Source organism: Bufo bufo, chromosome 6 (assembly GCF_905171765.1).
Source record: "Bufo bufo chromosome 6, aBufBuf1.1, whole genome shotgun sequence".
Taxonomy (NCBI): Eukaryota; Metazoa; Chordata; class Amphibia; order Anura; family Bufonidae; genus Bufo; species Bufo bufo.
The window spans coordinates 434642335-434655203 of record NC_053394.1 but is presented as its reverse complement, the minus strand read 5'-3'; the positions used below and the strand labels follow the sequence as shown (position 1 = coordinate 434655203).

At 49.1% G+C, this 12869-nt stretch overlaps 1 protein-coding gene across 1 annotated transcript in view; it reads left to right on the top strand.

The window, feature by feature from the left end:
• The window catches only part of LOC121003062 (ABC-type organic anion transporter ABCA8-like), a 242076-nt gene that overhangs the window by 157783 nt on the left and 71424 nt on the right, over positions 1 to 12869 (top strand). Inside the window, exons 23-25 of the mRNA XM_040434618.1 lie at positions 1782 to 1892; positions 8478 to 8648; positions 9795 to 9914. Of these exons, the coding sequence (XP_040290552.1) occupies positions 1782 to 1892; positions 8478 to 8648; positions 9795 to 9914 (402 nt within the window). The remainder of the gene's footprint in view (positions 1 to 1781; positions 1893 to 8477; positions 8649 to 9794; positions 9915 to 12869) is intronic.

The window sequence follows — 12869 nt, the reverse complement described above, 5'->3', positions numbered from 1 at the left end:
ATCTAGGTAAAGAATGAAACGTGGAGCGGAGACGTATCGTGTCCTATCTAGGCAGCCATTCACAAGTCATGTAAAGCTGAGGTGTGACAGCCATATTGGTCGTCCGTGAAGTGTGATAATAGTGTTTTTCACTACAGTTACTGTCACTTTAAGAGGCACCACATGCTTCCTGGTTACACACGCAGATGAGGTGCAACCTCTTGGCAGTTTCAAATGAGACGGCGCAAATTCTTATTGTTAGAAATAATCAAATAAATGGAACCCTGGATAAATGAGGTCTCCTTCCTCCTCAGGTCCCCGCTCTTCTTACAGAGGTCTATGTTACTTCAGACAGTCTCACACCACAATGCCAATATTTGCAGTGCATATGGTGGCCACTTCACCTGACCACAGCAGGCCCTGCTCTCAAGGGCTCTGACTCTTTGTCACTGACCCTCTACCTCAAGGGTTTCTCTACTCATATGTGTCCTCTAAGAATGCCAGTCTCGTTTCAGGACGCTCAGACCACTCCTAAGGTCTGCTCCACATTAACTCCCTCCAGCAGTGGGTCAGCATTTACACCTGGGCTCTGATCTTGAAGAGCTCCTGCTTCACCACCACTGTCCGCTCCACCAAGCCTAGCCTGCAGGGCAACCAGACGTCAGAGTAGCCATCTCACTGACCCACAAAGACAGGGATTCCAGCTAAACCCCCAACTATGACCTCCCCAAGCACAGCACCACTTACCCCACTCAAGTTGACTATCCCTATGGCCCCAGTAGTTTCTCCAGAACTAAGCACAAGACACTAGGCTCACCTCCGCGGCTTTCTTCAGACCTGTACTGGTCACTTACTAGATCACTGTCTACTACATGACCCATGCATCGGGCACTGCTTGGCCGCCAGGCCCACATCACTACTCCCAACCTTCAGTCTGCCACTTTACTATGGCCTCCATCTCTCCCACAGAAGGAAAACCTCACTTTTCCCTGTGAGCAGGTCCCAACCGATGCGCCTCACAGACCCACAGCACTCAGGTCACCCACACTCTTTGTTGGCGCCAGGACATTTCCTGCAGACTCCACTCTGTGTGCAGCAGGTCCTCCTGGCACACCGCATGGCAACCACAGGTCCTCCTGGCACACCATGTGGCAACCACAGGTCCTCCTGGCACACCGTGTGGCAACCACAGGCCCTCTGGGCACACCGCATGGCAACCACAGGTCCTCCTGGCACACCGCATGGCAACCACAGGTCCTCCTGGCACACCGCATGGCAACCACAGGTCCTCCTGGCACACCGCATGGCAACCACAGGTCCTCCCCAAGGCCAGAGGAAGCACATACAAGCGTGAAACAGCCGTTGCCGGTTTTTTACATGTGCAATTTATGTTGTCTGTCCCGCTGACCCATTTTTAAACAATGGAAGAATAAAGAAAGTTTTTTTACATCCGAAGGTGAGTGCCGCAATTTCCTTTTTCTTGTGCACTGGACACCACGTGGCAACCACAGGTCCTCCTGGCACACCGCGTGGCAACCACAGGTCCTCCTGGCACACCGTGTGGCAACCACCACAGACTGGTGTCAATTCCTGACACTGCCATCTGCAACAGTGACACCTAGTGTCCGCAATGAATACTACATCTCCAGCACAACGTACACCGAGCAATGCATCAATGCAATAAATGAAGTCTGTTCAAAGACACATGTCGTCCTTTGTTGGTACCTTGAGGGGGGAGTATAACAACCCCCCTCCTTACAATCCCATGGACCCGGGACCTGATTGTTTTTCTGTCTTTGTAGAATAAGAATTACGACAGCTATCACATTGTTTTTGCTGTTGGCATGCTGTTCATGTATTTCGCATCTGGTCTCGCCCCCCATTTTGCGATGAGCAGTGTCCAGGACTATAAGGTGGGTATAAACCTATAACATCTACTCAAACATGGACCATTCTGGGATCAACCTGCATACGATAGAAAGTACATTGCGTAACGTATCTTATTTTACTCTAGCTACATCCAGAGCTGCCTTCACACCTGGGACTGACAAACACACTCTGTACTCGGGGTTTTGCAGAGTTTTGTATACAGCTCTGGATGTGACTGTAGTATATTACATGATGTCTTATACTTCTTTCACATCAATAGCTGTATTCATACTTCTGCTGTTTGTTACCTGCGATGTGAAGTTTGCCGCACACACACACACAGGGTCTAGCAGACTTCTGAATGCTGCTCTGGATGTGACTTTAGCACTCTTTTCACTTCCAGAGTTGCAATCACACTTACAGTTGCAAGAAAAAGTATGTGAACCCTTTGGAATGATATGGATTTTTGCACAAATTGGTCATAAAATGTGATCTGATCTTCATCTAAGTCACAACAATAGACAATCACAGTCTGCTTAAACTAATAACACACAAAGAATTAAATGTTACCATGTTTTTATTGAACACACCATGTAAACATTCACAGTGCAGGTGGAAAAAGTATGTGAACCCTTGGGTTTAATAACTGGTTGAACCTCCTTTGGCAGCAATAACTTCCACCAAACGTTCCCTGTAGTTGCAGATCAGACGTGCACAACGGTCAGGAGTAATTCTTGACCATTCCTCTTTACAGAACTGTTTCAGTTCAGCAATATTCTTGGGATGTCTGGTTTCTTGAGGTCATGCCACAGCATCTCCATCGGGTTGAGGTCAGGACTCTGACTGGGCCACTCCAGAAGGCGTATTTTCTTCTGTTTAAGCCATTCTGTTGTTGATTTACTTCTATGCTTTGGGTCGTTATCCTGTTGCAACACCCATCTTCTGTTGAGCTTCAGCTGGTGGACAGATGGCCTTAAGTTCTCCTGCAAAATGTCTTGATAAACTTGGGAATTCATTTTTCCTTCGATGATAACAATCCGTCCAGGCCCTGACACAGCAAAGCAGCCCCAAACCATGATGCCCCCACCACCATACTTCACAGTTGGGATGAGGTTTTGATGTTGGTGTGCTGTGCCTCTTTTTCTCCACACATAGTGTTGTGTGTTTCTTCCAAACAACTCCACTTTGGTTTCATCTGTCCACAGAATATTTTGCCAGTACTGCTGTGGAACATCCAGGTGCTCTTGTGCCAACTGTAAACGTGCAGCAATGTTTTTGGACAGCAGTGGCTTCCTCTGTGGTATCCTCCCATGAAATCCATTCTTGTCTAGTGTTTTACGTATCATAGATTCGCTAACAGGGATGTTAGCATATGCCAGAGACTTTTGTAAGTCTTTAGCTGACAGTCTAGGATTCTTTTTCACCTCATTGAGCAGTCTGTGCTGTGCTCTTGCAGTCATCTTTACAGGACGGCCACTCCTAGGGAGAGTAGCAGCAGTACTAAATCACAGAAATATCGTGGCAAATATGGGGGAACTGCTCAAACCCCAAACACTGTAGCGTGTTTTTCATTGGGGGAGCAGTCCCACCGCATGGGGACCTGTAATGACCGGCGTCACGCAAAGGGAAGGAAATGGGAAGGCCCTGTCCAAGGGAGAGGGAAAGGTGGTGACCCCTGACTCACCTTGAGGCTGGCACCTGACTGCCCTGACGTCCCTAGACGGGTTCCTCACCCGTACGCCGATCACGTGCCTAAACCCTGGCAAGTGCCGAATTATGATGTTCCTTTAATAATTTGAGACGCAGGTTTAACGGTACAAACAATTTCTCTGAGGGGCAAGAGACCGGGGCGTCCCCCTGGGCCTCTAACACCTTCCCCTTCAGAACAGAGTGTACCGCAGAGACAACCACTCCTCTTTGAAGAATGGGCACCGGATCACTCACATTACCCCCTCCAGGGAAACAACGAGATAATGCATCTGCCTTGGTATTTTTTGCCCCAGGACGATAGGTAATAAAAAAGTTAAACCTGGTAAAAAATAGCGACCACCTAGCTTGTCTAGGGGTGAGACGCTTAGCTGATTCGAGGTACAGAAGGTTTTTGTGGTCTGTAATCACCGTGACGGGGTGGATTTCCCCCTCTAAAAAGTGACGCCATTCTTCAAACGCTAGTTTAATAGCTAATAGTTCCCTATTGCCAATATCGTAGTTCTTCTCCGCTGCAGATAGTTTTTTAGAAAAGAAAGCACAAGGACGCCATTTGCCAGGAGACGGACCCTGAGACAGCACCGCCCCCACTCCCACCTCTGACGCATCTACTTCAACAATAAAAGGCTGGGCGACATCAGGTTGGATTAGTACAGGTGCCGAGGTAAACCTCTCTTTTAGAGAGGAAAAAGGAATTTTAGCGGCGTCAGACCATTTAGAAAAATCAGTCCCCTTCCTAGTCATGTCAGTAAGGGGTTTGACAATCACCGAATAATTTTTAATGAACTTTCTGTAGAAATTTGCGAAGCCCAAGAACCGTTGAAGTGCTTTGAGGTTCTCAGGAAGATCCAAATCTAAAATTGCCTGGACCTTCCTAGGATCCATACGGAAACCTGAAGCAGATAATAAATAACCTAGGAACTGTATTTCCTGAATGGCGAAGACACATTTTTCAATTTTCGCATATAATTTATTCGTCCGTAGGACCTGCAGTACCGGTCTGACATGCACCTCATGTGTTTTCAGATCAGACGAATAAATAAAAATATCATCTAGGTATATCACCACAAACCTGCCGATAAGATGACTAAAAATGTCATTAACGAAATGTTACCTCAGGGTTGTTAAAAGCTGCCTTCCACTCATCCCCCTCCTTAATACGAATCAGATTGTAGGCCCCCCTAAGATCAAGTTTGGAGAACCACCTAGCACCCGCAATCTGATTAAACAGGTCAGGAATGAGAGGAAGAGGGTATGGGTCTCGGATGGTTATCCGGTTTAGTTCGTGGAAATCTAGGCAAGGACGCAGGCCCCCATCTTTCTTTTTAACAAAGAAAAACCCTGCAGCCACGGGTGAAGAAGAGGGTCTGATGTGTCCCTTAGCCAGGCTCTCGGAGAGATAATCTTTCATGGCTTGTCTCTCGGGACCCGAAAGATTATACAACCTGGACTTGGGTAATTTTGCACCGGGAATCAGGTTAACCGGGCAATCATAAGGACGGTGAGGTGGTAACTTCTGACAACCCTTTTCAGAAAAAACGTCCTCAAAGTCCGAAACAAATTTAGGTAGAGTAGCTATGGAGGCGACTAAGCAATTTCTATTTAAGCAATTTTCTCTGCACTGCTCACTCCACTCCAATATCTCCCTGGCCTGCCAATCCACCACTGGATTGTGCGCTACCAACCAGGGAAGACCCAATACCACAGGAGTGGGAAGCCCCTCCAGAACATAACATGAAAGACACTCGTTATGGTGGTCCCCTACCCGAAGGTGTAAATTATGGACAATGTGAGTGAGGTTTCTCTGAGACAGAGGAGCAGAATCAATAGCGAATATGGGAATAGGTCTCTGTAGCGTACAGAGAGACAAACCCATAGTGCGGGCAAAATGGGCATCTATCAAATTTACTCCTGCTCCACTGTCTAGAAAGAAAGAAATAGACTCCGTCTTATCACCAAAAACAATAACCGCTGGCAACACAAATTGAGATGTTCGTATGGAGGAAACATATACCCCCCGGCTGACATCCTCCACACAGCCTGGGGTTAGTAGTTTTCCGACGGTCTCTTGTTTTTGGGAAAGGAAGGACAGACATTAATGAAATGACCCCTCCCCCCACAGAAAAAACAAACCCCACGCCTACGGCGAGCCTCAGGAGGATGGACCTGACGAGTAGTTCCTCCTAGCTGCATAGGCTCGTCTAAGTCCGTACAGGCTGACTGCTGCTTCGGAGGGGTTACCAATTGCTCAGGATTTTTCAATCTATCCCTCAGCCGTCTATCTATTCTGATAGAAAGGGACATAACAGCATCAAGGGAAAAGGGAGTCTCATACAGCGCAAGCGCATCCTTAATCCTTTCGGATAACCCAGAGCAGAACTGACTCCTGAGAGCCGGGTCGTTCCACTGGGTATCCGTAGCCCACCTACGGAACTCTGAGCAATACTCCTCTGCCGGCCGCTCTCCCTGTAGGAGTCTCCGTAATTTTGATTCAGCCAGAGTGACTCGGTCAGGGTCATCATATATGAGACCCAAAGCCCCAAAAAATTCATCCACTGACCGGAGAGCCTGGGAATCAGTGGGTAACGCCCAGGATTGCTGGTCCCCCTGAAGCAGGGAAATAACAACCCCCACCCGCTGTTCTTCATTACCAGAGGAGTAAGGGCGCAGCTTAAAATATAACTTACAGGCCTCACGGAACGTCACAAATTTGTCCCTTCCCCCAGAAAATCTGTCAGGAAGAACAACCTTGGGTTCCGCAACAACCTGGTTACCTGTAGCAACCGCTGGGCTTGCGGTCTGTTGCAATTGCTGCTGTTGCTGGAGGACTAACGCCTTCAATCCTGCCACCTCCATAAACAGGCCTTGAAGTTGTTTTGTCAAAGCAGCAATAGGATCCATACTGGATTCTAGATAGGCAGAAAAAGAAAAAGTATTTTATTTTATTTTTTTCTACCTACACAAAATAAGGGCCAGATATAATGTCATGACCGGCGTACACAAAGGGAGGGAAATGGGAAGGCCCTGTCCAAGGGAGAGGGAAAGGTGGTGACCCCTGACTCACCTTGAGGCTGGCACCTGACTGCCCTGACGTCCCTAGACGGGTTCCTCACCCGTACGCCGATCACGTGCCTAAACCCTGGCTTTCCCTAAGATGAGCCCTACGTAGTGAACAGGGCGGTGGGAACACTAGTCCGCACCACTGACACTAAAGGAAAACACCAAGGAGAGGACAGACAATACAGACAAACATATAATCCCAGGTGGACGACGACAGCAGACAACAAAAGTCCAACAGGGATCCGGAGGGTAACGTTCTGGAACAACAACCAGGGATCACAGCTACACAGCTCCAGTGGATCAGTATAGAAGTCCAGGCAGGAAGCTCTATATCTGGCAACCATAGAAGTGGGAGAGGGGAATATAAGGAGGTTGGGATTGCTGGACAAGAAACAGCCCTGAGTGAGCCAAAAAGGGTTACAAGGCAAATCCAGAAAGCTACCATTAAGAAACAGCACTATCTTTATACATAGAGCGCGCAGCCACCTGCTGCGACTTCCTGACCCCGGGTATAATGGAGTCAGACGTGGCTCTTGACACCCTCGTGACAGGACCGCAGCAAACGGCTATCCCCAGCAAAAAAATGCATACAATGTAGGATGTCGGCGCGGTCCACATGCACCACAAAGGCATCCTACACACAACGAAGCATTGTGCGGATGAAAATATAATCATATAAATCACAGAAAAAAATGCACCAAACGGATATGATACTGACTATACTAGCTAGTCATAAATACAGATATTAAAAGCTGAGACTTTTGCCAATATATTCCTGGCAGGAAAATATCGGAGCCCATCATGCACCACGTCATGGTCATTCAGCATGGCAAGGGGTCCTACCACTACGCTAACTATGGTGTAAACAAGGTCTGAAGGTGATGAAATCCAGCTCACAGTAGCAGCAGTGCTGAACTTTCTCCATTTATAGACAGTTTGTCTTACCGAGGACTGATGAACAGCAAGGTTTTTGGAGATACTTTTATAACCCTTTCCAGCTTTATACAAGTCAACAATTCTTAATCGTAGGTCTTCTGAGAGCTCTTTTGTGCGAGGCATCATTCACATCAGGCAATGGTTCTTGTGAAAAGCAAACCCAGAACTGGTGTGTGTTTTCTATAGGGCAGGGCAGCGGTAACCAACACCTCCAATCTCATCTCATTGATTGGACTCCAGTTGGCTGACACCTCACTTCAATCAGCTCTTGGGGATGTCATTAGTCTAGGGGTTCACATACTTTTTCCACCTGCACTGTGAATGTTTACATGGTGTGTTCAATAAAAACATGGTAACATTTAACTCTTTGTGTGTTATTAGTTTAAGCAGACTGTGATTGTCTATTGTTGTGACTTAGATGAAGATCAGATCACATTTTATGACCAATTTGTGCAGAAATCCATATCATTCCAAAGGGGTCACATACTTTTTCTTGCAACTGTATGTTTGCTGCCATCTGGGATCCCTCAGCAAATTGCTAATGCCCCCAGCTGGGCCCCAAGCCACGCTGATTTCTTTATGACTATAATATAAAATGTGATGTAACATCGCATGCTCCGGTCACACCCAGAGCTGCATTCACTGCAATCTGCCACTTGGAATCCTTCCGCACTGCGCTGATAGATATGCCCAGGATCGGGCAGACTATGTCGACATCATTTCCATTACACAGGTCACATCCAGATCTGCATTTGTGGGTGCAGTGAATTATGGGATATTACACCAATGCCAGGTGTCACAGAGCAGTCCTAGTAGATGGGGCCCATGTGTGGATGGTGCTTAGATGCCCTCATCTCCAGTGATGGAAAGGGCTTTGCTATGTTTGCAGTCTACTGAACCATCGGCTCTATTGCCGTTTCTTTCAGATCAAGGCTCGTTCTCAGCTGCGGATCTCCGGCCTCTTCCCATCGGCGTACTGGTGCGGACAGGCCTTGGTGGACATCGCCCTCTACTGGCTGCTGCTCTTCCTGATGATAGCCATACTGTTTGCATTCAACTACAAAATAATTCTTTCTTCCTTGCAAGTTGCACTGCTGGTAAGTGTGACTCTGTGTTCATACAGTCGTATGTACAGCTGACCCTGCCAGATGTGACCAGCTGAATGGAAATGGAGCATTACACAGACAGCCCAGATTGTGCATGGACCTGCCAAATCTAGCAGTGAGAGCAGTTCTTTGGGGTCCTGAACTCCGCTACTTGATCTGTATGCTGCAGATGGCTACTGTACTCTGCCAACACCTCTTGTACTCTGCTGACAGCTCCTGTACTCTGTCGACATTTGCTGTACTCTGCTGACTGCTCCTGTACTCTGCTGACTGCTCCTGTACTCTGCTGACTGCTCCTGTACTCTGCTGACAGCACCTGCACTGCTGATGGTTCTGGTACTTTTCTCACACCTCCTGTACTCTGCTGACTGCTCTTGTACTCTACTTACACCTTCTATACTCTGCCAACACCTGCTGTACTGTGCTAAACCTCTTGCACTCTACTGAGATTTCCAGTACTTTGCTGGTGGCTCCTGTTGTTTGCTGGTGGCTCCTGTTCTCTGCTGGTGGCTGCTGTTGTCTGCTGGTGGCTCCTGTTCTCTGCTGGTGGCTGCTGTTGTCTGCTGGTGGCTCCTCTTGTCTGCTGGTGGCTCCTGTTCTCTGCTGGTGGCTCCTGTTGTTTGCTGGTGGCTGCTGTTGTCTGCTGGTGGCTCCTGTTGTCTGCTGGTGGCTCCTGTTCTCTGCTGGTGGCTCCTGTTCTCTGCTGGTGGCTCCTGTTCTCTGCTGGTGGCTCCTGTTGTTTGCTGGTGGCTCCTGTTGTTTGCTGGTGGCTCCTGCTCTCTGCTGGTGGCTCCTGTTCTCTGCTGGTGGCTCCTGTTCTCTGCTGGTGGCTCCTGTTGTCTGCTGGTGGCTCCTGTTCTCTGCTGGTGGCTCCTGTTGTTTGCTGGTGGCTCCTGCTCTCTGCTGGTGGCTCCTGTTCTCTGCTGGTGGCTCCTGTTCTCTGCTGGTGGCTCCTGTTCTCTGCTGGTGGCTCCTGTTGTCTGCTAGTGGCCCCTGTTCTCTGCTGGTGGCTGCTGTTCTCTGCTGGTGGCTCCTGTTCTCTGCTGGTGGCTGCTGTTCTTTGCCGATCTCTGCTCCAGAACTCTGTTGGGTAATGTTTTATGTGTTTTGATAATGATTTATAATATTGTCTTGCAGATACTGGAAATCCTTGCGTACGGCGCGTCCATGGTTCTTTACGTCTATTTAATCTCCTTCATTTTCAAAAAAGGAAAGGTTCATGCCGATCGCTGGTCTTTCCTCTTCGTTGTGTTAACGGTAAGTGATGTCCTACAACATAGGTGTATATTACAGGGAACCACCACTATCTTATCAGTAATTACAGGAAGGGTGCCATAAGAAGCCTGCGGGGTGAGGGTGGGGGTCCAGTACGACCACCGCCCTGCAGGAGCTTTCTGTCACAGCCTGTATTCTGTCTGTGCAGGGTCCTGTTGAACATCCATTTGTAAGATGACTTGATCTGTGATGTCACAGGTGGGAATGATGTAAGATGTCAGAGATGGCAATGATCTGTGATGTCACTGGTGGAAATATTATGTGATGTCACTGGTGGAAATATTATGTGATGTCACTGGTGGAAATAATATGTGATGTCACTGGTGGAAATATTATGTGATGTCACTGGTGGAAATAATATGTGATGTCACTGGTGGAAATATTATGTGATGTCACTGGTGGAAATATTATGTGATGTCACTGTTGGAATGATCTGGAGACATGAACGCCTTGGGCAGAAAGACAGAGCGCTGCACAGGAGGACTTCAGGGTTGGTATGGATTTATTTAAAAACATAGGCAAGCTACACGTTTCTGTGGCGGTCCGCCACCTTCATCAGGCTTGTACAAATTACAAAGACGCACAATTATATAAAGTAATAAAAGAAAGGATTGCGCTGCAAGAGAAGATTCCTTTAAGTGTTCCTGTTCCTATTTTCTTCTCTCTCTTATATTCGGAAAAAATCTTCAGTTAGATGGACCACATTCCATCATTAATTTTCAACAGTTGCATGGAAACCTGAAATGCAGTGAAAAAACGCACTATGGTGTAGTATGTTCAGACACCTGTCGCATCAGATGTATGCGATATACTCACAAGGATCACTTGTAATGCGCATAGAAAAAGACTGGTGCGTCTTCAATCAAGGAGCTCTGGTTGAAAGGCAGGCAGGGACCAGGAGCCGTCAATTCAGGAAATCTTGGTCTGAACTAGGTCCCACCAGGAGAGCGTCACTTTGAGATATAATCCGTCTCACACTTCCATAGGACTCAGAAAGGAAGGAAGGCGCAGAAATAGTGAAGTACGTACCTGAACTCGAAAAGTTCTGAGGACATAGTTGACTAACACAGGACACCCAATCTTCTACAGCTTCCGCTTGGAACCTTGACGCACCATCCTCCTCCAGTTCAGCTTCGGGCACCTCTCAAGTTTGTACAGCGCCAATCCGATTAGGGTTGGTGCTGTGGGACTGATGGTGGCCCCCATGTGGTTGTTTTACCCTCCCTTCCTATTCTCCCTTTTCTCCAGGGATGCATGGGTTAAGGTTTTCCCATGATCCCTTGTAAGGGGCACTGACGTCCCTCCCTGTGAGGTTATATAATTCCCCTCCCGCTTCCGGCCGGTCTCTTGGCTGCTGGAACGTCTGCCCTCAGCACTCCTGGCCAAGATGTCCGCAGATGATGCCCTTAGGGAGGCGCTTCTGGCGCGTTTTTCTGCTGAGGGAGAAGGTTGGTTAACGGCATTTGTGGCCGGTCTGTCCCTTCCTTCCCCTCAACCCTCTGCTCCTTCCCTGCACATGCCGGCTGTGGCTCCCGATCCCCCTGCGCTATCACAAAGTCGGCGGTCGGCTCGTCCGACTCGCCCACCTGTTCGTTTAGGCCATAGCCCCCCTCTGTCTCACCTCCAGGGCGCAGGTTACAAGGCTGCCGGCGGTCCTGTACAGGGGAGAGAGCGCTCGGTGCGCTCGTCGTCACAAGCTCCGCCCCTTCCGGTCCCGGCAGCCGTCACTTCCTCCCATCGGATTCGCGCGCTGTTACATGCGGCAGCCGCGAACATGGGAGCGCAAGCAAGCTCCTCTTCAATGTCAGAGCAGCCTCCCACTCCTCCACCAACGAATAATCTCCTCACTAGTAATGAACCCCTGCCACCAGTAGATAATGGTGGTGGGGTCTGTCTGCCACACACCACAGATGCAGCAGGGGGCGGGGTTACTACCCCCTTCCATACCCATTCCCAGGTTGAAGCTGCAAGCGCTCCTGGGAACTCTGATTTAGCTGCTACCCCCTCTGCCCCTTCAGCGCAGCCTCCTGTTTTCCCAGCAACCCCTCTTCCTCCCACCGCACCTGTCCGGAGACGTCGTCGCCGTTCGCCTTCCTCCTCACCTGGGGAGTACAGGCATCGGTCCCGCCATGCTTCTGGTAGGCGCCAGTCCCGACGCCATCGCAGGGATTCCGGGAGAAGAAGGCGCTCCAGATCCTCTAGATGGCGCTCACCGTCATCTTCGGATGTTTCGACGAGCGAATCTGGGGAGTCTGGTTCGGTGTCACACAACATTCGCAAGAGGCGGGAGCCTGTCGCTGCTTCCAGGACGCCTAGCCTGGCCCCTCCTCCGGTTGGTCCATCGGCAGTTCCAGATCCGGTTCCATCTACGAGTACCGCGGTTCTTCCTCCCGTGCTCCAGGGTCCGTCTTCAACTGGTGAGTTTCAGTATACGGGGGCGTGGGAGGCGGGCGGTCAGAGTTCGGAGGTTGTCGCAGCCCTTAAGGCGGTATTGGAGAAGTTGCAACCTGTAAATCCTTCTCCTCCTCTGGCGTCGCAGAAACCTCCCCCGGTTTTAGCCTCTATACACAAGGACTCTTTCTTTTGCGGGGTTAGCCCACTAGGGGCTCACTTGGCGGAGGAGATCAGGGAGAAAATATGGGCAAATCAGTATGTGGATATTTGGTCCCTAGTCACCATTGATCAACAATCAGTGGATAAAGAGCGACGTCCTTCTGACAAGTCGTACGAGAGGCGGCCGCGAGTCGCTAAAACCATGAATAACTGGCTTCAGGCCTTTGCAGTGTTAGGTTGTGTGATGGGGCAACGCTTTCCTGAGCGTTGTTCGGAGCTATTTATTTACCAGGATGTGATATATAGCGCTTATAAGGCACATGGCGGTTCGGCATGGTGGAGATACGACGAAGAATTTCGTCGCCGTTTAGCTCTTCAACCCGA